Here is a 24,744-nt window from a genome sequence, read left to right as displayed (position 1 = left end):
GCCTCATAAGTATGGTTATGTAGTGACCATGCTAACAGCTATGGGAAACTTCTGACACACTCAACATAAGAAAGAAATACTCGGAAACCTGGGTAGACTCAAACCAAGCTGACTGCTTATATGATGAATAAAACATGTCCATTCAGAGTGCATTACAGGAGATCACATTCACAGTTACTATAAAGCAAATGTGCCTGTTAAGTATATTTACATGAAGATGAACTCCAGAGCAAATAAATCTGTATGTAGATGCTTTTATCCCAGAAATATTTATTACCACAGAACAGACAACTACTTCCTTTCTCAAAAAAAAGTTTTTACAATTTTCAATTGTGCGCCTGCATCAGTGCCCCCTTTTTAATTCAAATACAGCTGTAAAACAAGGAGACAAGATGTATACAGATCTTATCAATCAGGAGAAAATACACCATATTTCGGTTATTATCCGTGGAAGTCCATAATATGTTGAACTATCTGTTTTGTGTTAGTTTATACTTCAAAGACAAGATGCTTCTTTATTTTTTTTCTCAACCTAGATAGAAACTGTGTATTTGTATTAGGGTGAAATAGTACTTTGATTCCCCACAGGAAACATGCTGTGCGGTATAGCTTTTCCTTCTCACTTTCTCTCTTTCTCTTTCAATTACAAATTATTTTTTGAGAGAAGGGATGATCATGCAGTTGAGATGCTATCTTAAAACTCAGATATCTGGTTTATTTCCAGAAGGCATTCAATTCATCATCACTGAATTGAGGATAATGTTGCTATTTCTTCTTTCCTTAGGTTCTTGTGAAAATAAGTCCACTGTAGATAGAAAGGCACTGAGATATTATGAAGATGGGTATTGTGGAAAGAATTAAATGTTCTCTGTTCTAAAACAATCAAATGAATGCCAAGCAGTGGCAATGTGAAATGAGTGAAATTAAGCTCTGGCTCAAAACAGGTGTTTTTTCATTCTCACAGTTCATTGAATCTGACTCTGATTTTGATGTCAGATAGTACACCATCATTTGTTTAGCTGAACTGAATCCAATCATTATTATGAAGTGATAAGTGGTCTGCACAGTACCATTTTATAATGTTATTCAGCATGCATAAAATGAAAATAGTAATAAAAATTACTCAAAAAATAACTTCCAGTACAGAAAATCGACTAATCACATCACTTACCAAAAAGCAGCAGGAGCACATGAGAGAGTATGCATGGTTTTCCAGATCCTTCTAATCACTTTTATTCCAAAGGTATTCAGATGATGCTTAAAATTTTCCCGAAAGCTTTCATTATATTTTAATGGATGTTGTTGTTTTAACAAGTTGCTTTTATTCCCTTGGTTCGGGAAGACCTCATATCAAACTCTTATGCTGCTTTTTTGAGCTACATCCCACTTGCTGTTCTTGAAGATGAAATCTTCAAGATTTTATGCACAGCTGAACAATCCAGCTTTTCAATGCTTTCATAGTATGGGGTTCTACCTGGCGCCATTTAATGACTTTATTATTCTTGCATCTTCAGTTTGGCATTGCAGGAACAAATGGATATGAAGTAAACGATTAATTTTTACCAACTTCAGAAGATCGGTAAGGTGTCTGTATTAGAATGATGCTACCAACTTTTCAAAATCGCACTATTAGGACTTTTTGGAGGACAGTACTTTCACAGGGAACAATTATTGAGTCAATCAATTACCCACCCCAGCTCAAAAGCACAAAAATAGAAAGGGGATTTGGAGGGAAGGGTAACTCTTAGCTATTTTAGCATGCTTTAACAGAGGCTGCAATCCAAAAACCATTGAAGTCATTTTAGAGACTACTTTGGCTCCACTGGACTTCTAAGCAAGCTCTAAACATGTAGAGAAGGGTCTGATACACCTGGAAAATGAAATTATATAACTGAAATAATAACTGGAGTTGAAGACAAGGCTCCAGTGGGCACTACAGAGACTTCATACAATCTTTTGTAAGTCGTTATGCTTAACTGCACTTTTGAAAGGGATTTACCAGGAAGGTTCCCAAGAGGTAATACTAACTTAATTACTAAATCGTGACTTCCTACTCAGAGGAGTGGCAGAGATGCTGCATCAACAGCAGCACGCCCTCACAGCAAGCAGAGACGTGGAAGCTGCTGCAAGCAAGCTGGTGGGAAGCCAGGCTCGGCAAATACTCAAGTATCTGCTTTGTGATTTGTATGCAAGAAGGAAAGCCTTATAAATGGGAAGGGGAAAGAGAGTAGCAACTTTTCTCCTTTCTATCTCTAACAACTGACAGGTAGTCCCAGATTCATTCCTTGACAACTTCCACATGCATAGAAGCATACCTTGGGCTTGACAGTTTCCTTCTTTTTTGTTGCTGTTGGAAGAGATGTGTATAAGGCTTTACCAGAATAATTTTCAGGAGAACCACACAAAAGCATTCTTTCCTTTAACTTCTTCTGACATTGTTACATTTTGACACTCCATCATTTTGCAGATGATCTGGTTTTCTGTTTCAAAATCTAACAGTTTCATTACTCGGGAATCATAGCTTCCCAGCCAAATACATAAATGATGGCAAGACGACTTGGAACATAGAACAGTGAAACATCCTAGTTCTTTTGCCATGTTTTGACATGAATTTGAGTGTTTGTTTACTTCAAAAATCAAAGCAAAACTTTGGGAGTATGAGGAGGAGAGAAACATGGGTACAAACATAATACAGGAAGCCCTTAGAAAATGTTAACTAAAATTCATAAAAATTTAAATTTCTTGGTGTTTATGCTTCTTCTCTGAAGTCTGTACATTTGTGCTATAGAAGGCGATTGGGTTGTATCAACTAGGTACGTATTACTAATTTGTGTTTTACTTCAAGAATTTCGTATCCTCTCAATTCATACCACCTGCCAATAAATTATAACTAAAGAGGTTGGGCAGAAAATCCAACCACTGTGTCTTTTCTGTAGCTTGTTCTCTATCTATATACTGCTCACAAGGCTGTGAAACTTGTGCAGATGATAACATCTGTTTGCCTGGGCTGTTTTAAGTTTATCACGTTCTCTTAAAAAAGAGGCCAGCTGGAGGCAGAAGGTCCCTCCTTTTCTGGAGTTGCTCCCCAGGCCTGCTCCCAGCCGGTGGTGGGAGAGGTACAGGCTAGTGGCACCACAAGTGACAGGGGCACGTGGCTCCCCAGGGCCAGCCCAGAGCCTCGTGTCCAGGCCTGGCGTGGGCAAGAGCCTCACGGACACGAGGCAGCGAGCAGGATTTGCTGCCCTTGGAAAGCCTCCGAGCTGCTGGGGAGCAATTTCCCATAAGGACACACTGGACAGAGCTGTGTATAAACCATCTCCTGGGGTTTTGGTCTGCTAGCCTTGCTGTTTTGATTTTTTTCTGTTTTGAAAAGGTTTGTTTTCAAGTTCTGCTGAACCAAATCTGTCTTTTTTGAAAGCCTTCTGCTTGTTTTTGGTGAGTCTCTGCAAAAGAAACAGGCATGTGCATGTGAAAGCCATGGCCACCTCAAAACCGGTCGCAGTCTATCACAGCCTATCATCAGAGAGCGTCTTGCTTTTTTAAGTATAAATTACAACAATTTTGGTTTTAGGATAGGTAGAAACCCTGAACATTCAAGCTAAACATACAGTAGAGACAAAATACAATATTACATCATCTTCTTGATATAAATGCCTTGCTCCAGGAAAACTCCTTAATTGTGAAATATCTGCTCAGAAATATCTGTCTGTCTGTCTATCAGCGCATGTAAGAGTAAACATACACTGGCATTGATAACAGTGTAGCTGTTAAATTAAAAAAAAAAAAAAGAAAGAAAGATATAATATAAATCTACATCATAGGGACAACTGTGTAATTAGAAAATCAGTCTGGAATAACAATGATTTAATTCAAGTCACAGCTAATCCTGTGTAATTTTTAAGGAACTCTAAGTACTAGAAACGTGTGTTTTGTTTCCAGGCCCATCAGAATACTGGATTCTGCATCATTTAATTTTTGTTGCTGTTCAGAAAGTGACCATTAATTCATCTCCTGCATCTGAATTTTCATCTCCCTCAAAAATTAGGGGATGTCTGAATGTACATGCTCTGCTCCCTATTTCCTTCCCTCTGCTGATACTACTAAACTATTAATCAGCCACTCTTGGTATGCATTTTTAATTTGAATAGCAGATGTTAAAGTGTTTTCAGACATGAGTGATTTGGATGTTACTGACACGATTATTGTCTTCTATTAGATAAGCAGTGTATGATTTTAATAAACGTAAGCATTTGTACTCATAACAGACTTTCCTTGGGATGTACGACACACAGTTAATTATTCTGTATGCAGATGACTTCTCAAGGAAAATAAATGAAAATATGCCTGGCTAGAAAGTTTTAAAGTGTTGAAACAAGGAAAATTGAAAGCTAAGTCAAATTCTACTGACAGAGAAAGACGAGTAATGCACAAAGCCAGACTTTTAACCTCATTCATTTAATCAGTTTCCTTTTAAATTACTTTGGGGGGAAATCTGCTGCTTCCATTATGAAGGCACGGAGGCAAGAATAGGTTTGCCACAGATGAACTCAGCCGTTCTGCATCTCTCCTGCACGGCGCGTCTTGCTGTTGGGGACAGGGTTATGCTGGGAGCTCAGCCTGCTGCTGCTCACCCGGGGCTCGCCCCGCTGAACCCTCTGCTTGCACAGCGCTGCTGTGGGCGGGTGGGCTGCTGCTGGCCAGAGTGAAATTCTCTTTATTCCAACTAGATGAGCAGTGTGGGAGTGTGATTAAAGCTTTTTGTACTCACTTGCATTTATAGAGTCAGACTTTCAGCTAGCTTTGCTCAGTGCATGTAACGTAGAGTAGACTTCAGCCAAGCATCCGTATTTAGAAAAAGGAGTTTCATAAAGTGGCTTATCCATCCACTGAGATGAGGGAGAGGTTGTGTCCCATGTGTATCCCTGAGACTAAAGACCTTGTGTGTTACAGAGAGGGCCCATCAGCACTGTAATAACCTTGCTTTGGTAAAACAGGGGAAGTCAGAAAATACTGAGAGAGGTGGAAACAACCAGTGAAAATTGTTTTCTTTAAACAGAGGAGTACATGGATGGATTAGAGCTAGCCTGGGGTATCGGAACTATTGCTATCAAGCAGGAAATGGCACAATTATCACTAAATTGAAAGGCCAGCTCTGTTGGAAGTGCCAATTACTTGTAATGTATGAGGTAGGTTTCTTAGTCTAATTGGGACATGTTTTTAAAAGACAATGGAAAACATGTGAACGAATTGTGAACTTTGTGTTCCTCTAGGCGAATTACCAGGATGGATTCCTGGGGGAGATAGGGAAGATGTTTCTAAAAAATGTGTGATAGATGTCTTCTGGGCATCAGAGCCTCATTAATGGTATCCTGCCTTTGTCCTGGGTTTATTGTATCAATATTAAGTTTAAAACTGCTGGTGCAGAAATTGCTACAGACTTTAGGAAATAATCTTTCTACAATGCTTTGCCACACTATGGCAAAGAGGTAGGTGTTGTATTTCACCCTGTAATTTTACATGAGTAAACAGAGAGCAAATAGAACATGCTATCGACAGTTTTACTTGGAGGAGTTTGCAGTGCATCCACAATGGAGTCTTCAGATATGAGGATATTAAATACTACAGCATACATTCTCAAAGGTGCATTAGCTTGCCTACGGTGGTAGCTTCTTACTGGGAAGACATGCAAAAATAACAGTGTGTGAACTGTTATTGGTGTTTTAAGCTGACTTCTGCTCCTGCAGAAAGGAAAGAGGCTGTGCCCAAGGTCTGCCTAATTTTGCGTGCCGCTCCCATGCCTTGCTTTCATGAATGCTCCTCAGTGAACCCGAGCAGCTGAGGACATGAGATGCCCAGATAACAAAAAGGACAAAGCATATTTCTCATAATCAGAATTTGGAGGCACAGTTTGTTCTAGGGTCTCTTACTTTTTGCTGTAAATCGTATTGCTTTCATTGTAAATTTGTCCCAATCACTTTATTCTTTTGTCTCTTTTCACAGAGTGATGAGGTTTTAACAGTCATCAAGGCAAAAGCACAGTGGCCTGCCTGGCAGCCTCTGAATGTGTAAGTAAGTTGGGAATAATATGGCTCAGTACCCTTGTGTTCAGTGTTGGCTAACAGACTTCTTCAAACTCATTGTCTCACCCAGTCATTTGCTCTAGTAAAGAACCAATCTAAAAATATTTTGAAATATATTTTCATCTTTTTTTTTCCCTTTGGTTTTGCAAACAACTGCGTTCCTCTCTAGGATCTCTTCATGTTTTACATGCATTGGTTCACTAACTGGTACAGCATAAGAAGGATCATCCCGTGGAGTTTGTGCCTTCATTGGACAAGAATGTTTATGCAATGCTTGCTCAAATAGATATTGTACCATTCTACACATGGTATTTTTAGTGTCCTGTTAACACACTGTGCCAATACAGTAAATAATGCAAAGATATAATGGGTTTTCTGTCTGAGGAAATTCCCAATCCACCAGCAAAACCTCTTAAAGGATATTTTTTTTAAAATTAATTTAAAATGATATAAAATTTTGAAACGCTCTATGAGAGCATTGTCATCCTAATGGTAGTACAACCATATATATTGTATCATGTGAGACATCTAAGTAGCTTCCCAGGATCCTAACTGTGGGCACCCTGGCACTCTTCAGAAGAGAGGATAAAGCTCTTCTGTCAGGATACACTTGAGCTTATTGGCTGGTCTCTGGGGGGGGAATGAGGTGTGGGTTAGTTCTTGCATACCTTATCTGTGCTTGGGCCGATGCTCATACTAATTATCCAGGCCCAAAAGAGAGAGGCTTACAAGATGTGACTAAAGATGAGAACTCAACATAAGGGGCCCCCTCATTAGATGGGAGTCAAATTAAGTCCATGGAGAAGCAGGGCAATTACTCTGCTGCAAGACTGTAAAGACTAGGTAGTCCTGTTTCCTCTATAAAAAACGTAAGAGAAGCAGCTAGACAAATATTGTGTCTAGTTCTGTTGTCTGTACTTCAGAAAGTATGTGAAAATTTGGAGGTTAGTCAGAAAAAAGCTACCAGAAGAGAGCAGTTTTTAAAAAACATTCCCTAACATAAGAGGCTTAGAAACTCTTAAGCAGCTTAGGACTTAAGCTATTCGGTTTATTAAAAAAAAAAAGGGGGGGGGGGGGGAGTTACGAGGTGATCACAGCTTACATAGTGAAAAGATTTCTGGTATCTGATGGTTCATTAATCTAGCAAAGAAAACCTATGATATCTCTCATAGCATGGAAGCTATGGTAATTTGTGACAAGGAAATTCTCACTGAAGGTATGGGGAAAGGCCAGTGTGACCAACCTTTGGAGCAACTTACCTCCACATGAGATGGATTTTCAGTCACTTGAATACGTTTTAACTGTGAGACATAGTTGTAGGCTCTGCACAGGAATTGTGAGCTAGGCTGTTTTTGGCTGGTGTTACACAGTTGGTCAATCAAATTGACAGTAATAGCATTCCTTATTTATGGCGTTATTCTTCTGAAATTTTAGTATTTTCTTTTTAAAGGATATGCAGATAATGAACCCCAAGGGACTTGGTACTATTTGCCATGTTTCTAGGCATATTCTTTCACAAACGTGGATGTAAATGCTTTTGCAACATCCTCCAGATGTTCTTCCAGTGACTTCTTACATTTTCTATTTGCTAATTCTTACGTTTTAGTAACATCAAAAGGAATAAATCTAGGTGTTTGTGCTTTCAAATGTTGTACAAGCATTCCCTTTACAAATACTACTTCACGTTACAGATACCATTGGATATTTGTTTTTTATTTTTTTTTCTCATATTTTGCCATGATGTTCTTCTTTTCTATTCCATTTAAAAATAGCATCTAAGTGGCAAAGGAAGACAAATTTTTCAACTGCCATTAACTTCTAGTGTTAATTTCCCTTTATGGATCATCCTTCTTGGAATTTAGATTAGAGCTGTGCAAGTATTGGATAATGACTGCTCAGGAGAAACATTTGGTCTATTATTATGCATAACACAGCCATCTTACTAATCAACAATTGACTAAAAGTCATGAATAACCTTCTTTTGCATAATCATGAGTTATATATCTAATATATAATATAGTGTGATACTGGTGTCAAAGAGGTGCTACAATGTGTCACAATAAGCAAAACCTAAAAACCTTTCTGAATGGGTTTTACAACAATTACAAAAGGCATAATACTATTGAGCTCATTCACAGAGGCCTGAAGTACCAAAAGTTGGCAAATTCAGCCTGCTCACACTTGAGTTTTCCTCCTGATTCAGTATGCCCCTGGGGCTATCAGCTCCCCTCCCTTCTTTCCAAAACAGCAAAGGAGACAGAGCCTGTAGCAACTGCTCATTCTTACCCAGATCTGGAGCAGCTGGTGAGCCCTTCTGCTTCCACTCCAGTCACCTGTAAAAATGTGTGAGAGGGGCGTCTTGGCCAGGCACCTCTCATGGATGCATCGTGGAGTTACAGAGCTTTTCTTCTCCTCTGTCAGTGCTGGTCAATGAGGCTACAGCTCCTCAGGGCCAGTGGTACCTCATTAAGTAACGTTTCAAGCTCCAATTAAACTGAGGCCAAGAAGTGTGTAAGTCTGCGTCTAAACCTGACAGTCCTGCTGAAAGCCTTCGGTTCTTGACACCAGAGGTAAGAAGGGAAATATAACCGGGAGCTTTTCTTCTGCTTAGGAGGAAGGAAATAGACTTCTGCATGCAGATTGAGGGGATACAGACTGCCTCCCCAGGGAGGGGTCTTTAGTTTCAGACATGAGTTTGGATAGAACGCCAGGTGCTGAGAAAAGTTGCCAGCGCTAAGCAGGGAAGGCTACAATGATACTGAGTAATTTTCTCAAATGCTCTCAGTTAATTACTGTTAAGGCTAACACATTTGGACATCCTGTCATCCCTCAGTAAGACAGCATGGTATGGGAACTACATCCCACCATAAGCTTAGTACTTCACTGTCTCTTATCATTCCCCTCCTCAGTTCCTATATGTACTTGCTCTTTGTCACGCTTTTTTATTTGTTTCGCTTCCTGTCGTTAATCTTCATTACTCTCCGTCCAGTTTCTTACCTGGGGCACCAACATGCAAAAAACTCTCTTAAACTGATGCATGCAGGAGACAATTTTGGGTAGTCTTTGTGAGCTAGTGTTAAGGCTGCCTGATGGAGAGAGCAACATTGGGAGCACGAGAGGAGTGCCATACCAAGCAATAAACCAGCTTTCTGTTGCATGTGTTTGTATTATCAAGTTGTGTGTCTGAAATTCTGACTTTAAAGTACTTGCAGGGAATGCACTCTTCCTTGAGCGTAATGGTATCAGTATACAATATGCTGTCAAATGGAAGTAGATTTTCTTATCTTACTTGTATAAACAAGAGCACAGCTCACTGCTGCCTTTCTCTCAGCTGTGTTTCAGGCAGAATCAAATTTTACTTTCATACTCAGCTTCAAATCATTGGCCTTTGGCAAAGTGAAAGATAAAATACAGCAAATGCAGATGCTACAACTGGTCTCCAAATCTGCATATCTGGCAACTGCAAAATAAGCAGGCCATGGCAGCAGAATTTGGTGATACAGAACACAAGACTTTCAAAGATAGTATGCATCACACTCCACAGGAGCTAATGCCCTTAAAATTCTTGCCTGGAATCCCTCTCCAGGCAAGGAAGTGTTCCTAATACAAACATGGATCAGACATGGGATGGACATTATTTTCCAGTATGTTATATATTCCATTACTAAATGCTCAGTACCATATAAATTATTAAATACTGCTTTAGATACTCCGTCTTTCCAGGTATTTTTATATGTTAATTCTGGCTGTTCCTGATTCATGAAAAGGCACTATTGACTTGAAAAAATGAAAAATAACTATTGATTGAAAAAAGGGCTTTAGCTTTCTGTCCAAATACCTTGCAGACTAAAAAAAATGGCAAGAAAACTTCACTTCCCTGCACAAATGAGCTGCCTATTTCCATTTCTTTCCTGTCCCTTTCAGCCTTGGAGCCCCCGTTAGGAGAAAGAATGTGTTGAGAGAGAGGTCTCCATCAGTGTGCTTGTAATTATTATTACGAACATCATGTGTTTTCAAATTAATTTTTCTAGTTTATTTAATTATTTTAGGCTTAATAGATCAACCTGTAAACAAAATATTTCAATGCAAATATTCAAGATATGAGATTAGCTTATATTAAAAGGTTAGGCTTTCCTGAAATATTCATCAATGTTACTTTTCATGCTCCTGTTTTATTTTTTTCTTCTATGCGAAAGCAACACTTTTTTCCAAACTTTTTACCTCCTCCGTCCATTGCTAGTTATAACCAATGTATATTGAAGTGATAAGTATTTTTCTTGATTATAATTTGGAACTATCTGAAGTCTAAAATATCATCTCCTCCTTCCTTATGTCTCTCCTGTTTCCATTTCAGCTCTCTGTAATGTTTGAGTGAGTGGTCATGCTCCTGTGGTTTTCTTCTTCCTTCTGACTGTTTGCAGACCTTACTCTATTTCTTTTCCATTTAAGCAGCTCTTCCCCATTTATTTGGAGATTACCTGAAAACACTTCAGTAAGCATTCGAATGAGAAGCTAGGCAGAAAAGGAGGCCTATTCCTTTACAATTCAGATGGATAGAACAATTTAGTCCCAACAATTTGTAAGTTAGAATGCTCTTCATCCTTTACAAATTATCCCATCAATCCCCTTCCGTTCCAAGTTTTACATATCCTTGGTATCTTTCCTCTGACTACGAAGAGGTTAGGGCTGTTCTTCCTGGCTTGCACAGAGAAACATCAGAAAATAAGACAGGATATACCCAAGTGTATTTTTCAGCATCGAGACAGATAAAAAGACTAAGCTGGGCAATAAAGCAAACTCTTCCAGAAATCAATCAAATAGTATCCTATAGAAAGGTGATGGGAAATGCAAAAGGGCTCTGATCCAATATATGTTTGGGCTGATGGGTAACACTCTCTGGAGAAAATGATGCAGACACATTCTTTTACATATTCCTGCCTTTGTTCTATGTGAAAATTCTTTCAGTTTTTACTTTCTCCCAGAATTCTTCTGCCACAATTTCAGTAAAAAAGCAAATGTTTGGAAACATGGAAAACAGTCATCACTGTTTTGATCCTGCAGTGAATTTGCTGTACTTTGTGAGTCCTCATCACAGTCCTTGGGAATTCAATGCCTCCTCTCCGCTCTGCTCCCCTCCCCTCCCCTCCCCTCCCCCCCCTTCTTTTTTTCCTCTTCTTTTCTCTTCTTTTCACTGTAACTTATTGTTTTTGTGCCCCCAAAACTGTTCCTCAAGGTAGCCTCAATGTTTAGGTCATTGGATGATTACTTATATACTGTTAAATGGAGAACCACTTAAGTCAGATATGGAACTCTTTACTATCTTCTGAAGTGTAATGAAATAACTCTCTCTTCATCTTACTCTTCCTTGTTGAAGATCTCAATTTATTGTGTCTGATATCCTACTCTTTACAACTCATACACCCTTAATGTTGTCTCGTCTCACTGATAAATACCCTTGTGTAAAACTAAAGATAAAAGCCCAAGGCTGTGTATACAGTTGCATACTTTTAAGACAGCTTCAGCAGTGAAAGCAGATTTAATAACAATTTGTGACAACATTACTGTTACCAATATTATCTAATCAGTTCCATCAGATGGCAGAGAGCTGAAAGACTCCAGCCTTGTAAATGTTATGTGTCACTGAGCCTCTCTTTTTACTTCTCACACACTGCAAGTTTTGCATGGTTCACAGAGAGAGGCTAATTTACAAAAGGACATTGGAAAGCATTTAAACAACCATTTGCTGTAAACACCTAATTCCCAAAATTTCAGCTTTCATCTTCAACTGAAGGTTTCTGAAGTGTTTACGTACCTAAGTAGCTATTAGTGACATTACTAAACGCATAAAAATACAACCAACTTTCAGTGTTCCCAGAGCTGACTACATTTTCTCAAGGGTGAGGGGACCTCTGATAGGCAACAGATGGCAACCAACCCAAATTAACTTCCATAATTCAGTTGTTCCCCTGCCTATTTTATCAGCAAGGGCTTGATCCGACAGAAATCTTCAAGCATACTATTTGTTAGCCACACATCCATATGGCCATTGAAATAAAGACTATTCCTCGTTATACGGAAGATTCTCCTGGTACATGGGAGGTCTACGTTTAATTCTCTGCTCCTCCTGATGAGATCTGAATGGCAACACCTGTCTCTGAATGTAAAAGTCAAAGCAACCTCCACAGTGAGAGCCCCTTACTATCACATATCGCATTCTTTTTGCTCAACTTTACATGGAATATAAAGTATTTGTTAGGAAGAGAAAGAAAGCAATCACTAGGATTTGCCCCTCAAAAGAAAGGAAGGGGAGGCAGAAGAGTCTCTGAGAAAGAGATTCATGTTGAAAGTGTTTGGTAAAGAGCGAGTTAACCAGCTTTGTAAGATGGGGAAGGGTATGTGTGGAATAAGTACAGCTCAGTGGCATGTTCCCATTAATTAGAAATCGCTCTGTCTTTATTTTATGGCAGTTATGCAAATGACGATAGCTTTTTCATTTCCCTGGCTGCCTTGGGAGAGAGACTGTTCCTGGCCAACAAAAATATGTTGTTCCATTTCCAGGTTTTTAGCCTTTTTTTTTTTTTTAAACACACCTTCACAGTATTTAAAATAGAATGAGTGAGTTAGGTAGATTTTGGAAAAGAAAACACTTACATTGGTTTCCTTTTTTACTGAATTCAACTTAGGAAAAAATGTTTATGTTCACCCAAAAATACATTTTAAAATAAATGATAGTGCAAATAGTTTGCTTAGATCTAGTTGAAACTGATTTTCCATTACTTGTTTAATCTCTCTGTGCTGGAAATAGGTAAATTAAGTATATTTGCATTCCATTCATAATAAATGCAGTATGAAGATTTCAAATAGGTGTTTTCCTACCAAATAAATACATTATTTGAGGAATATTTTTAAGATTTTATTAAAATATTTCAGAAACAATCTTTTTAAAATCACTTATAAAACTGATGTTTATGCCTATGTGTCTGGAGAACATGAGAAATGAATTTGACTATCCATATATGTGAATTATCTATTTCATTCTAAACTGTATATTTAGATAAAATGTAAGCATTCCCATTCCATGGCTTAAAGATAGCATTTTGCCCTTGATAAGTTCTATATTAAAAAATATTTATAGGGCGTATTTAAAATCATTACCTTGTTGTGCTACCTACTTCGGGAGTAACATTTTTTGGAGAATTTAATGTGGAGACAGTTGGAGGAAGAAGAAATGGATGCCCAGTGCATGGCCTTGACCAGGCATCTTACTGTAGAAAAAAAGAAAAAAAAATCTGTTTTCTCCCTGCTTGCTTGGTACCTCTGATTTTGGTAAAACTAAACTAGTATCAATGTCCTTATTCTCCCTTATCATATTTTAATTTGACATGGCTCACAGCAGTTAGTTATAACAAACATTTGGATTGAAACCGTGCAGCGCTTTATGCCAGCCACGTCCCTTTGGTGGCATTTTGGGTCGGGTCAGGTCGGGCCGTGCAGAAGGTGTGTGGTGACGGCACAGCTGGCCGGGCTGTGCTGCCCTGCGCTGAGCAGCCTGAAGCAGAAGGGTGGCAGAAGCGCCCTCATGCAGCCGTTAGGGCCAGTCAGCCCCTGGCAAGCACACAGCGACCCTGGCACAGAATGAAAGCACCTCATGTACATCTGTGTGCTACAGCTGCACCTGTAGGACGTGGCGTTCCTACAGAAATGCTTTACCTCTCTTAGGAAATGCTCCACTTTCTGCAGGGACAAAAGGTAAGTGACTGGCGTAGACAGAGATGGTTTGTTTAAGCATTGAGGAAATCCGCATAACCAAAATCTGTCCAATCCAGTAGTGCCGTTATGAAATTAAAGCACTGTGTGCACGGCCTGTATCCTGGGGATGCTCTGCCATGCAGGCGATGTGCTGCGTGCCTCGGTGCCTTGCTGCCACCACCTGTCTTGGCATAAATGTGCCTGTTCTCCAAACCCTGCCAGAAATCCTCTCCTCCTGTTCTCCTCTGGAGCCAGACAGTTTGCAGTGCCTAACTCAGAATCCCAATGTCAGTGTCAAATGCTGTTCTCTACTAAATCTGTATTAATCAGCATTGAGAGGGGAAGATTCAAATCAATGCACCTTTCAGCTCTGATAACAGAGAGGCTTTAGATAAAAAATAATGAAATGCCCAGAGCCCTATAGACTAAAGAGCTGACAATGATGTCTGTAAATTAATTCGGTGAATTAGTCTTTCTGGAACATCTTACTAAGGGTTGGTAGAATTATTCACAAGTACCACACCAAACTCCTCATAGCATGCACACTAAAATTCATTGACAGTACCTAATAATTTATTAATTTTCTTAATTAATTATTAATTAATAATGTATTAATTTTCTTTAATCAACTTCAGTAGAAAAGAGGCAGTTTTGAATTTTGCAGCCATTCCAGTTCCTGTGCATTCAATTAGAAGATTCCTTATGAAATGAAACCATACCTTTAGTCTTTTTGAAACATCTCAGGGTAACTCCTGAGATTTAAATGGAGAGGAGAGGAGAGAGGGGACGGGACGGGAGACCTCAAGTAAAACACCCACATCTGTGCTCCTATGGGGTGTTGCACAGTCTGTTGTTACACCCATTATGATTGAGTGCTGGCACAGAGTAGTATCAAGTTATGTCAGGGTTTGCCTGAACACAGAAAATAGCACACTCAGTCACTTTGTTGTCTGAGTGAATTCGACCAATGGTTTCATTTTTTAGCGAGTGTAAAATATGGGAAATGTTATGTATCAGTTAGAGTTCACCTTGCATGATACTTATTACAATACCTTATTTTCTGTTGGTTTAATTTCACTGTACATTAAGTATTCGGATTGAAATTTCCATGCCAAGCTAGAGGAAAATACAGTGTTTTACTTACATTTAAAATGTTATAATAGTTATTTAACTACAAAGGGCTTGTATTGCCATGTTTTAGAAAAATGACTTGATAATCAAGGACTTGAAAAACTCATTTACATCTGACCAAGTTTAATGAATGTGTAAAGATCTCAGTATTCCCATGGTCACTTGTTACTGTGTGGCAGCTCATTATTTCTTCTGAAACTAACCTTATTTGAGATGCCATAGAAAGCATAAATGGATGAACAAAAGTTTTAGGAAAGACTCAGTGGAATCTGGAAAAAGAATGTGAGAACAAATTCAGAATGCAGAGCTCACACTGGTGGGGGAAACATTTTCAGCCTGAGACCTTTTGGAATGCAGAACAATTCACAATAGTAGAAGTGAGACATTTTGGTGAAACAGCAAGAAGTGGAAGAAAGCAGCATATATGAACCAGCATTTGCACACTGTATTATGGCCAATATTAGTCTTGCAAAAAGACTTCAGTTTATATATCACAGACTGATGGAGATGATGAAACACTTATTCTTTAGTCATTCTACAATGTGACATTTTTCTTCCATTAATTATGAGTGGGGAAAAAAAAAATCCCGAAGTGAAAAAAAATCCTAAAACTAGAGTCATAGAACTGTTCTGAATCCAACCTATTTCCTTAGAAGCAAGCTTCTTTAAATTAAAAGCTTTAATAGGAAATATAATAAAGGCCATAAAGATGCCATTTTGGAGACAAAAAATAAATTATCTACAGAATAAATCAAAAAATTTCAATTAAAATAAGTATTCTTTTTTAGTTTTATGTATTCAATTTATTTATTGAGATCTCTTTGTCATAATCCTGTATGGAAAAATGCTTTCTAGCAAAATATTTGTTATGTGGAGATGATGAAAATGCTCTATCTTCAAAAATCTCAAGTTTCATGCTGAACTGCTCACATGGGAACGGGTTTGCAATTATAATAATCAATATTTCTCGTTTTAGACTTTAAAAAAAATCCAGTTAATTATAATCTGTGGTGGTAACAATAAATTCCTGCAGAGCTTTTTAGGGATGCTATCATACCTACCACTGAGTAAGTAGTACTTAGATACAGTACTACTAAAAAGAGATAAAGCCATAAAAAAAAAATGTATATATTCTGGTAGCTCTGTGCTTTTTAGCTGTAATTGTTCCCTAGCATGGATGTACTATTTGCACCCAATAATTAAATATTTTAAGCAATTTGATGGCATGCATCCTGGGAATAGCATGTGATGCACAGATTTTTGTTGCTTCTCCCCCTCCTCCAAAATAAATGTTCTGTAAAGTGTATATTTTGATTTTTTTCCTGGCAACTTTCTATTTCTATAGTGCCACTACAACATGTGTCTTTACTTTTTATTTCTAAAGATCTAGACTTTTTTTTCCACAAATCCCAATTGCTCTTGTTATCTTCCACTGTCACGTTGCACTGCCTAGCCTAAAATGGGGTTAAATCGAATATCTGTCTGTCCAGATGCAAATGAAGTTTCCTTCCACTATATGACACTTCAGTACTAAGAAACATTTTCAAAGTTTGGGGATTTTGTGTACAAAATGAGAGGAATGAGAAGGCCAGACAGAGTTGCTTGTTTCTATGGTAACACGATGGTGCGTCTAGCTCAGCTATTTTCTCCTTCTGTGATTTTTTTTAGATAGCTGGGATGAATCCAGTGAAGTTTAATATTGTCAAAAATAGAAGAATTCTAACCCCCAGTTTAATCAGAAATAGTAATGCATAAAGGACAATCTGATCTACAAAATGTATATATATGGGGGAAAAAGTTAGTTGTTGTGCCTTTTGGTAACATGAAGGCAAGTACATAAACCTCTCTGGAGCTGCAAACCAATTCTGAGTGCTCCAACTTTGCATTTGGCAAGGGTAAATGTCTGCTTTTTAGGTCTGAAAGCTTTCTGTGGTATACCATGCCTTCCTGCGGTATATCCCTCCACCACAATGGTGATGTGCTGTCTTAAGAACCACCATTTTCCCCAAAATCGTATGGTGGTCCTGGCTTGCAGAACATGCTGAGCTTTAGGGGACGTACTTTGGAAGTTTCCCAGAAGTGTCGGTGTACTCCTGACAGCTGCATGCAGGAGTCATTTGTGTTGCACGATATCTTTATGCATCAGCAGAGCTAATCAAAACACTTCTTTTAAAAGGCCTTGATTTCAAAATGAAAGCTTTCAATTAACAAACTGATTTAAGTGGTAACTTTATGGTCTTATATTGAAAACAGAGTGCATAAAATCTTCCTAACATTTTTAGAGCAGAAATACTTGTTTCACTAAAGCCAGAAGAAAAACTTGAAGTCTCAGAGGACACAGTTTAAAAATCCATATAAAATAATTGTAATTTTTACCAGGTTTGATAATTCATCTAAATTTGAAATTGAATTCAGTTGAGCTCAAAATACAGATATACATTTGGATAGTTAAGACAAAGGTTTTTAACCATATGAATTTCCACTGTATTAACATTTTAGGAACTAAATGAGGATGAGTAAACTTAATGCCATATGCTGTCCTCATAGCCGGGTTACCCTATTTTAAAGGTTCTGTGGAGCTCCACTTAAATAAAGAGCATAGTCTCTTATTTTAAACAGAAAACAAGATTAATGCTGGGTTGTATACTAGCACCACAAATCTAGCATAGCCCTCTGCAAATTTCTACCTCTTCCAGCACAAAGTTGCATGTAAAGTACTGTGTTTACTGAAGTCTTCGCAGTTATAGTCATATACATTGATTAGGTTTTGATTAAAACCTAATCAAAAAATCACATCATACCTATAAAAAGAGTTAATGTCTTAACTGTTATGTGTATTATTGAGAGTTAGGGAAACTTCATTGTTTGGCAGATGGTCTGACACCCACATAAAGAAATTCATAATTCAATCTCAAAAAGTAAGGCAAAACATATGTGTTTGCTGGAAAAGAAAAAAAAATAATGTTTCAATCTTTTTTTTTTTTTTTGTCAGAGCAAGCACATATGGCAGTTCCATTTTCTATCACTTACCATTTACTTTCTATTTAAAATTCAAATATCACTAGGCAGGAAAAAAAGTTGCATATTAAACCATAGAAAAGACTTCTTAACTAAGAACAATCACTGCAAGAACTTTACACAGTTTGTTCATGGATGTTAATGGTCATCCAATTAAAACAAAGTTACTCATCCCATTCTGTCTTTTCTTTTGTTTTCCTTACATGTTCCTCCCATTGATAGTTACTGTTTTGTGTTTTTTTTTCCCAACCATCTGTTGTCTTTCCTTGAGCCAAAAATAATTTCCCTTCATAATTTGTGAGTAGTCTTGTATGCATTATTTTCACACAATTCTATGTCTATTTACTAATCCTCTGCCCTTCTTCCTGCATATGCACCAAGTAACTGGAACAATTTACTAGTTAAATTTCTAGCAAACAGTATCTATATGCAAAATTTAAAATTAAAAAAAAAAAAAAAAAGTGTCTTTATCTCATTTCATACTTAGGAATATAATTTACCCTCATTCACATGTCCAGACACCAAAAGGCATTTGCAGGTTAGATGAAATGGAATGTGTATTGTATTTATAAAGGTGGGGAGATGCTGGACATCTTCAGGGACTACACAGGGATCAGGGAAACAAAAATGCTGCCTGAGCTGACAGCACCAAGTGGGATAAGCACACCAAACTGGTTTGTGACCAACCTGTGTCAAGCATAGTTAGAAATAGGCCATTGTCAGAAACTGCAATCCTAACTTGAGCTATCTGAGATTTTTTTTCATATCAATGAAAGCCTGTTCACATTTCTTAATCATATCATTAAATTAGAAACACGCTGAAGGTGTTAAAGCAAATAGACGGCATGTTAATTAAAAAGGTATCATTACCTAAAGTAGCATTCAAGGTATGTTTAGCTGGCAGTACAAAAAAAAAAAAAAAAAGGGCCAGAAAGAACCTGCTGTACAAAGCCCCTCGTTTTTGTAATGCTTTTTAAAAATATTCAGAATAATGCTATTTCAGAGCAGCATTTGTTCTGATTAATGGCTTTAATGTCATGATAATGATGTAATCCCTTATTCAGTTGTGTACACAAGTGCATATCCATGTCTTTTAGCTGGTTATAGGCACTATTTTAATTTTAATAGCTTATGTACAGCAAAGTAAGAGGTTATGATGCAGGCCTTCCCTCTCCCTTCCCCCCCCTCCCCCCCCCGCTAAATGGCTAAGAATTTGTCACAACTTTCTTCACTCTTTATGAAACAAAATAGAGTATTACTGTCACCACCTCTGATGTGCTACTCAGACAATAACAGCTTGGCATTAAAGTACATTTCAACCTTTTTATGTGGCCATCAGTCAAATTTCATTGACTCAGCGTTCATTTTATTGTAGTTTTCTTTTCCCTGGTTCTTTTTTGGGACATGGACAGGTGTAGATTAAGGTTAAATGCATTAGGTTAATTGCTTACCTGCTGTGCCTTTAAGCAGAACATAAGGAGGATTTTCTCTCTCTTTCTATGCAACTCCCAAATTCTGTTTTTGTGTTGATGAAACTTATTTTTGTCTACGTAATGGTCCTAAGTCTTTTGCGTGACTTTATGTTTTCCTTAATATATCATCTAAATAAGCCATCTAATTTGTTCTGTTAGTTGCAGACTTCTGGGAGAGCAGTATTTTCTGCTCCATTTCAGATTCTTCATTTTCATTTGTTTTCTTCAAAGCCAGTGCACTTTTCAGGATGTTGTGACTTTAAGGTTCATTCAATAAAACAGATGCTGTGGATGTGCAGTTGGTAGGCAGTAGGTGCAGAATTGGAAGGTCAAGGGTGTGAAATGTGTTTCCATACTCGTAGTGTTATTTTTATCAACGGCAAAATGTTCTAAGTTGAATAAACAGATCATTCATCCTGGAAAAAGTATACCTGATGTAGTGTAAGCCCCTAAAAAAAAAAAAGATTCACCAAGTTGAGGCATAATAGGTAATTCATTTACCGTTTCCTTAAAATAGGCAGTTTTTAATGATGTATGCAGTCAACTAATTTCTTAGCTAAAAAATAGTGGGTTTACTTCATTGGTATATTACTACCACATGTGATGCCTTTGTGGCTAGCACAACATGCTTGCATTAAATATCAGACTTTGCTAGGATTTAATTAACTTTAGAATTCAATCCAAGTGCAATGTGGCACATCTTGTAGGTTACAACCTGTGTCAGAAGTCAGTTTCAAAAACTGGTGGTGTGGGTGCTTCAAAGGACTTCTGGAGGCGGCAACTAATGGGTGGCTAATTGATTTCCTAAGAGCCTAGATCTTTTTAGATGCATGTTCTTTAAGTAACCCTATGGGATGTTTTAAGACTTGTTGCTCCTCTTTACTCCCTTCCTAAGTGAATGTGTTGCCTAAACATGCAAGCCTTCACCACACAGTATTTGCTTGGAGAAACAGTTACGAAAGATAACAGGTTTCTGAGCCTTCCCTCTCCCATAAACCACTCACCGCTGCAGCTGACACTGGTGTTTAGCCCGACTCCAGTTTCTTTTCCTGGAAGGTGTTCTGTGGCGTCACACTTATGTTCTGCCCCAACTCACTGTGCAAAGGCCTTTCTGGGAGATAGAGGGGAGCTGACAGGAGCGATGAGATGCTGCACAATGCATAACAGAGCCCCAGTCCTTGGTTTGCTCCTAGCACCCCATCCGTGGGGTGGCTAGAATTGTCCAGGGTTTGCCAATGATTAGAGCCAGGCCAAATTCCTCAGCCATCTGCACTGGTCTCCAGCCTCGGGCTGTCGGGTGCCCGAGTACCAGCACCACCTGGAGCTGGCACCAGAACCGTGGTGCTGTGACCCGCAGCGCTCTGAGCTTGCCACCTCCAGCAGCGGTCGGACTGGGACAGGCATCTCCTGCGTGTACGCTTCAGTCTGCCTGTCAGAAAAGGCTGCTGCTGTATCCTCGGCACAAACAAGAGCAGATCCCAGTGTACTCATATGAATCTAGCATCTAGATCCTAACAGTAGGCTTAGGGTGATTGTACCTTAATACAGCTTTGTGAAGAAACCTGGGGAGTTACAAGTTACTTCAAACTGCTGTATACTCAGTATAGTTTTTAAATCCATGGAATCAAACAGATTTTTTTCCCTGCAGCATAAAGTATATCAGAGTGCTCTACTTAAATAGTAAATGAAAAGTAACCTCAGGTTTTATTCAGCAAAATACTATTTTTACTGTTTCTATCCACTGACTCTCTACAATCACCTTCCTTAGCCATGCTTTAGTGCATTTTCCAGGCAAAGCATTAGAACACAACAGAATTGATTCAACACTCAAAAATATGTCTTGCAGAAAGTTGTGTTTTCTAGTGCATTGTCAAAGGCTTTCTTAACTCCCCCACTCCCAGCAGATGCCACCAGCAACTATATATTTTACCTAGGGAAAAAAGTCATGTTTGTGCTCTTTTAACCTTTTTAAAGAAAATGGGGGGGGGGGAAGCATTTTCTTGTCTTGCTGCATTTGTGTCATCCCTATAGCTGGAGATCCAAATAATGCTGGAGAGCCAAATAATGCTAACAAAGAGAAAATAGAATAAAATAAAGAAAATGGGAAAAAATTAGGATGCAGGACACTGTCCAGTACTTTGCTTCACTCTGGGTTATGTGACGGGAATTGTCAGCAGGCTGATCAGGTTCACAGTGGAAAAGTACAGCCTGCTTCAAGCAAAAAAAAAAAGCAGCAATCCCAGTCCTGTGGGGCTCTGAAGGATGTTACCTAGAGTTTAGGATTTGCTTTGCAACTCATATTCACCTCCATTTTTATGCACGTATGTGTGTAGGGGAAGGAAATGAGCCACGTTTGTATTTTACAGCAAAATCAATTCGGTTATAATCCTTATGTTTTTCTTGCGGGCATTAGCAAACATTCAACCTCTCAGATTAAAAATGCCTTGAAATTTAAAGGACTTAAACTGGCTATATTTACTTGCAATGAAAGCAGAAATAAAGATGCTCTACATTCCTATTTTGTTTTTATTAGGTGTGTTCACAATATAGGAGTGAAAAAGATGGGGTTTAGTGTGCACTTGTGTACATTTTCAGAGCGGTTTCCTTCAGGGAGATCCACAGGCCAATTTTAGGACACCTGAGTCAGATGTGTTGTTGAGGTATGTGTGGAAGGGTCTGGGTTCTTGCCAACTTCATAAAGTCATCATTCATGCAGATACTGGAAATAGTTCAAATTCAAGGTATCCTGCTTGCAAGTGTCCATGCAGAAAGTAATTACCAGAATAAGGTAGCAAGCTCAACAAGTGTATTTTACGATGGCACATATTTTTAAACTCTTCATATCAAAAATTTTGAAATGTCTAAGCTAGCATGTTATGGTGTGCTGCAAAGTGTGTGCCATGTGTGTACAACTGCACAAGAGTGGAGGAAGGAAAATGAGAAAACTTGCTTCCATGCATCCTTTATTTATTTTAAATTTCTGCATTATGGGTCTGTCATGGGATAAAATACTGTAAAATGGATAAAAATCTTAAAGAAGGAGCAGAATGCAGCTGATTTTTGCAGTGTTCTAAGGCTGGAGAGCTACGAGAGCCTCAGGATCAGTGGTACAACTCAATACATGCAAAGTCATGTAGGCAGAGCATCTCCTACTCAATTGTGTCAGTTTCAAAATATTGCTACAGGTGGACATAATATAATTCAAAATTAATAGTGTATTTAATAACATGATTAATATTTACTTTCCTAACAAAACACTCAAGAACTTAATTGTACCATGCCTATCATAGGGATAACAAGTGATGAAAGATTTCCATTACAATGTGTCTAAAGTAGTCTTCAAGTGATTTCAAACCCTCTGCTTTCAAGTAGTATAAATGTGTCTGCCTTTCCTGGATTCCTGAGAGCATGTCTGCACAGCACTTTGAAATGTAATGTCAGGAAATGTAATGTCAGGAAACACGTACTTACTAACTCAATATTATCTCAGGTGCTAGACCCAGTAGACGGTGGCTCCATGCTGCCCTAACTCTTCCCCTGAAAGAGCTGATCTGGGTCCCTATTCTGCAACACACTTATTAGACATATTCTTAACCATAAGATCGGGTATACAAAATACTTTTTTTTTTTTTTTAACTGTCTATAGTTTAGCCTTCTGCTGTGTAGTTTTAAATACAGAATTCCTTTAGGGAGCTCTTAGAAACACGCATAAGGTAGTAAGTCCTGTAGTTATTTAAAGTCAGGTAGGCTTTTTAAGAATAATGTATGTATATGTAATGTAAGAATAACTGCTATGTGTTTGACAAATAAATATAACAGAATGCTGTATTAACAGAGAGCAGTTGATACCTTCATTCATTATTTTATTACTTTACATTAGAGAAATTGTTCCATTGAAATCAGAGTTCTGTCATGGGAAACAAAAAGCCACTTGCATCTCTTTCTGGGAAAGGTAGGATTAGTGTCATCAAACTCTTAGAAGTTGTTTCTTACTACATAAATTGTCTTACATTGAATTAAAGACTCTGAGTAGAAGAGTTTCTGAAGACCCCAGAACAGAGGTGGCCAGGACATTTCACCTATTAACAACTGCCTTTTTATGCAACTTTCCTCTTGAAGGGAAAGTAGGTACGCTGACTTCTTAGACATCTTAGATTTTGAAACTGCATGATAAGTACTCAAGAACACCATCCTTGGACTGTTTTGGTTTGTTGTTGTTTGTTTGTTTTTAATTGTACTGAGAACACTATGAGCCAGAATAAATGCACAAGCAAAAAAAAAAAAATGCCACTTTTACGGTGTGGCAAACATTTATAGGAAGAATAACCTTCTTATGGCTGGAAAAGAACAGTGTATGTGCATTATGTACATGCAGGTACCTAGCCCCCCAAAAGCTAGGTAAACAACATGGGGGAAAAAAAAAAAAAAGCTTACATTAAAAGTAAACATTTGTGGTCTATATGTTTGTAAAGCAATGCATTTTAGCATAAAACTGGAGAAAACAAAAACCAAAAACAATCTGATGCTGTATCAATCCAGTTCCTGTAACTGAGGAAGACTTGCACTGACAGGCTAATTTTTGGTGGAATAGGACTGCCAAAATCATATGTTAAATAACTCAGCATGTGTTGTTGTTCGTGGGAAAAGTGCCACAAAGCGTTCCAGCTTTTCAGCTGTTAAACAGAAACCTTCAGTTCAGGCCTGATTGTAATTTCTGTTTGCATAGGACTGAGATAGTTGCTCCTCAGCATCTCAGCGCACTGCGTGATTCAGCGCGATTCCTTCCCAAGAGAATGCTTGACAAAGGCTGGATGAACAGAGGTGCTTTCACATGCACTGGCAGAAACCTGCAGAAGCCTTGGCTGACCTCTCTAGGACTGGCAGCAGCCATTAATCTCTCACTTACATGAGCATTAAAACTCTGCTAATGAGTGCTTTTTTTCACAGACGCACACTTCCAAGATCTTTGGGCACTGGGATTTGTATTATCTATTTGCACATCGGGGGGGGAGGGGGGCTGTTCCATAAGCATCCCAGCGACCAGAACCTCAGCATGACTCCTGCTTTTTTTTTTTTTCCCTTCAAATTTTTGTGTCCTAAGAGGTTTTATTATTATTATTATTCTCTACTTGAGGCATAAGCACACTGCTGCAGGTCTTTGCTGTTAGATCTGTCTCACCCACTAGGCTGTACACCTCCCTAAATAATGCCAAGGCTGTTTCTCAGATGGCACATGGAGATCGAAAATACAGAGCGCTGTATTTGTCCTCTCCCTTGCCTGCTTCTCCATCTCC

The 24,744-nt window shown here is 38.4% G+C and overlaps 1 protein-coding gene and 1 long non-coding RNA gene across 9 annotated transcripts in view; one reads left to right on the top strand and one right to left on the bottom strand.

The window, feature by feature from the left end:
* Nucleotides 1–24,744, bottom strand: part of LOC310900241 — a 303,162-nt gene that overhangs the window by 23,502 nt on the left and 254,916 nt on the right. Inside the window, exon 7 of one of the 6 annotated variants that reach the window (XR_014584942.1) lies at nt 19,430–19,899. The exons of the other annotated variants lie outside the window; for them this stretch is intronic. This is a non-coding gene — a long non-coding RNA (uncharacterized lncRNA). The remainder of the gene's footprint in view (nt 1–19,429; nt 19,900–24,744) is intronic. 6 annotated transcript variants of the gene reach the window in all.
* The window catches only part of SPON1 (spondin 1), a 229,661-nt gene that overhangs the window by 194,834 nt on the left and 10,083 nt on the right, over nt 1–24,744 (top strand). For all 3 annotated transcript variants that reach the window (XM_083837884.1, XM_083837885.1, XM_083837883.1), the window contains one exon: nt 6,001–6,065. In XM_083837884.1, coding sequence (XP_083694010.1) covers nt 6,001–6,065 — 65 coding nt within the window. The remainder of the gene's footprint in view (nt 1–6,000; nt 6,066–24,744) is intronic.

Source organism: Anser anser, assembly GCF_964211835.1.
Source record: "Anser anser genome assembly, chromosome: 5".
NCBI lineage: Eukaryota > Metazoa > Chordata > Aves > Anseriformes > Anatidae > Anser > Anser anser.
This window is presented reverse-complemented; position numbering and strand designations above follow the sequence as displayed.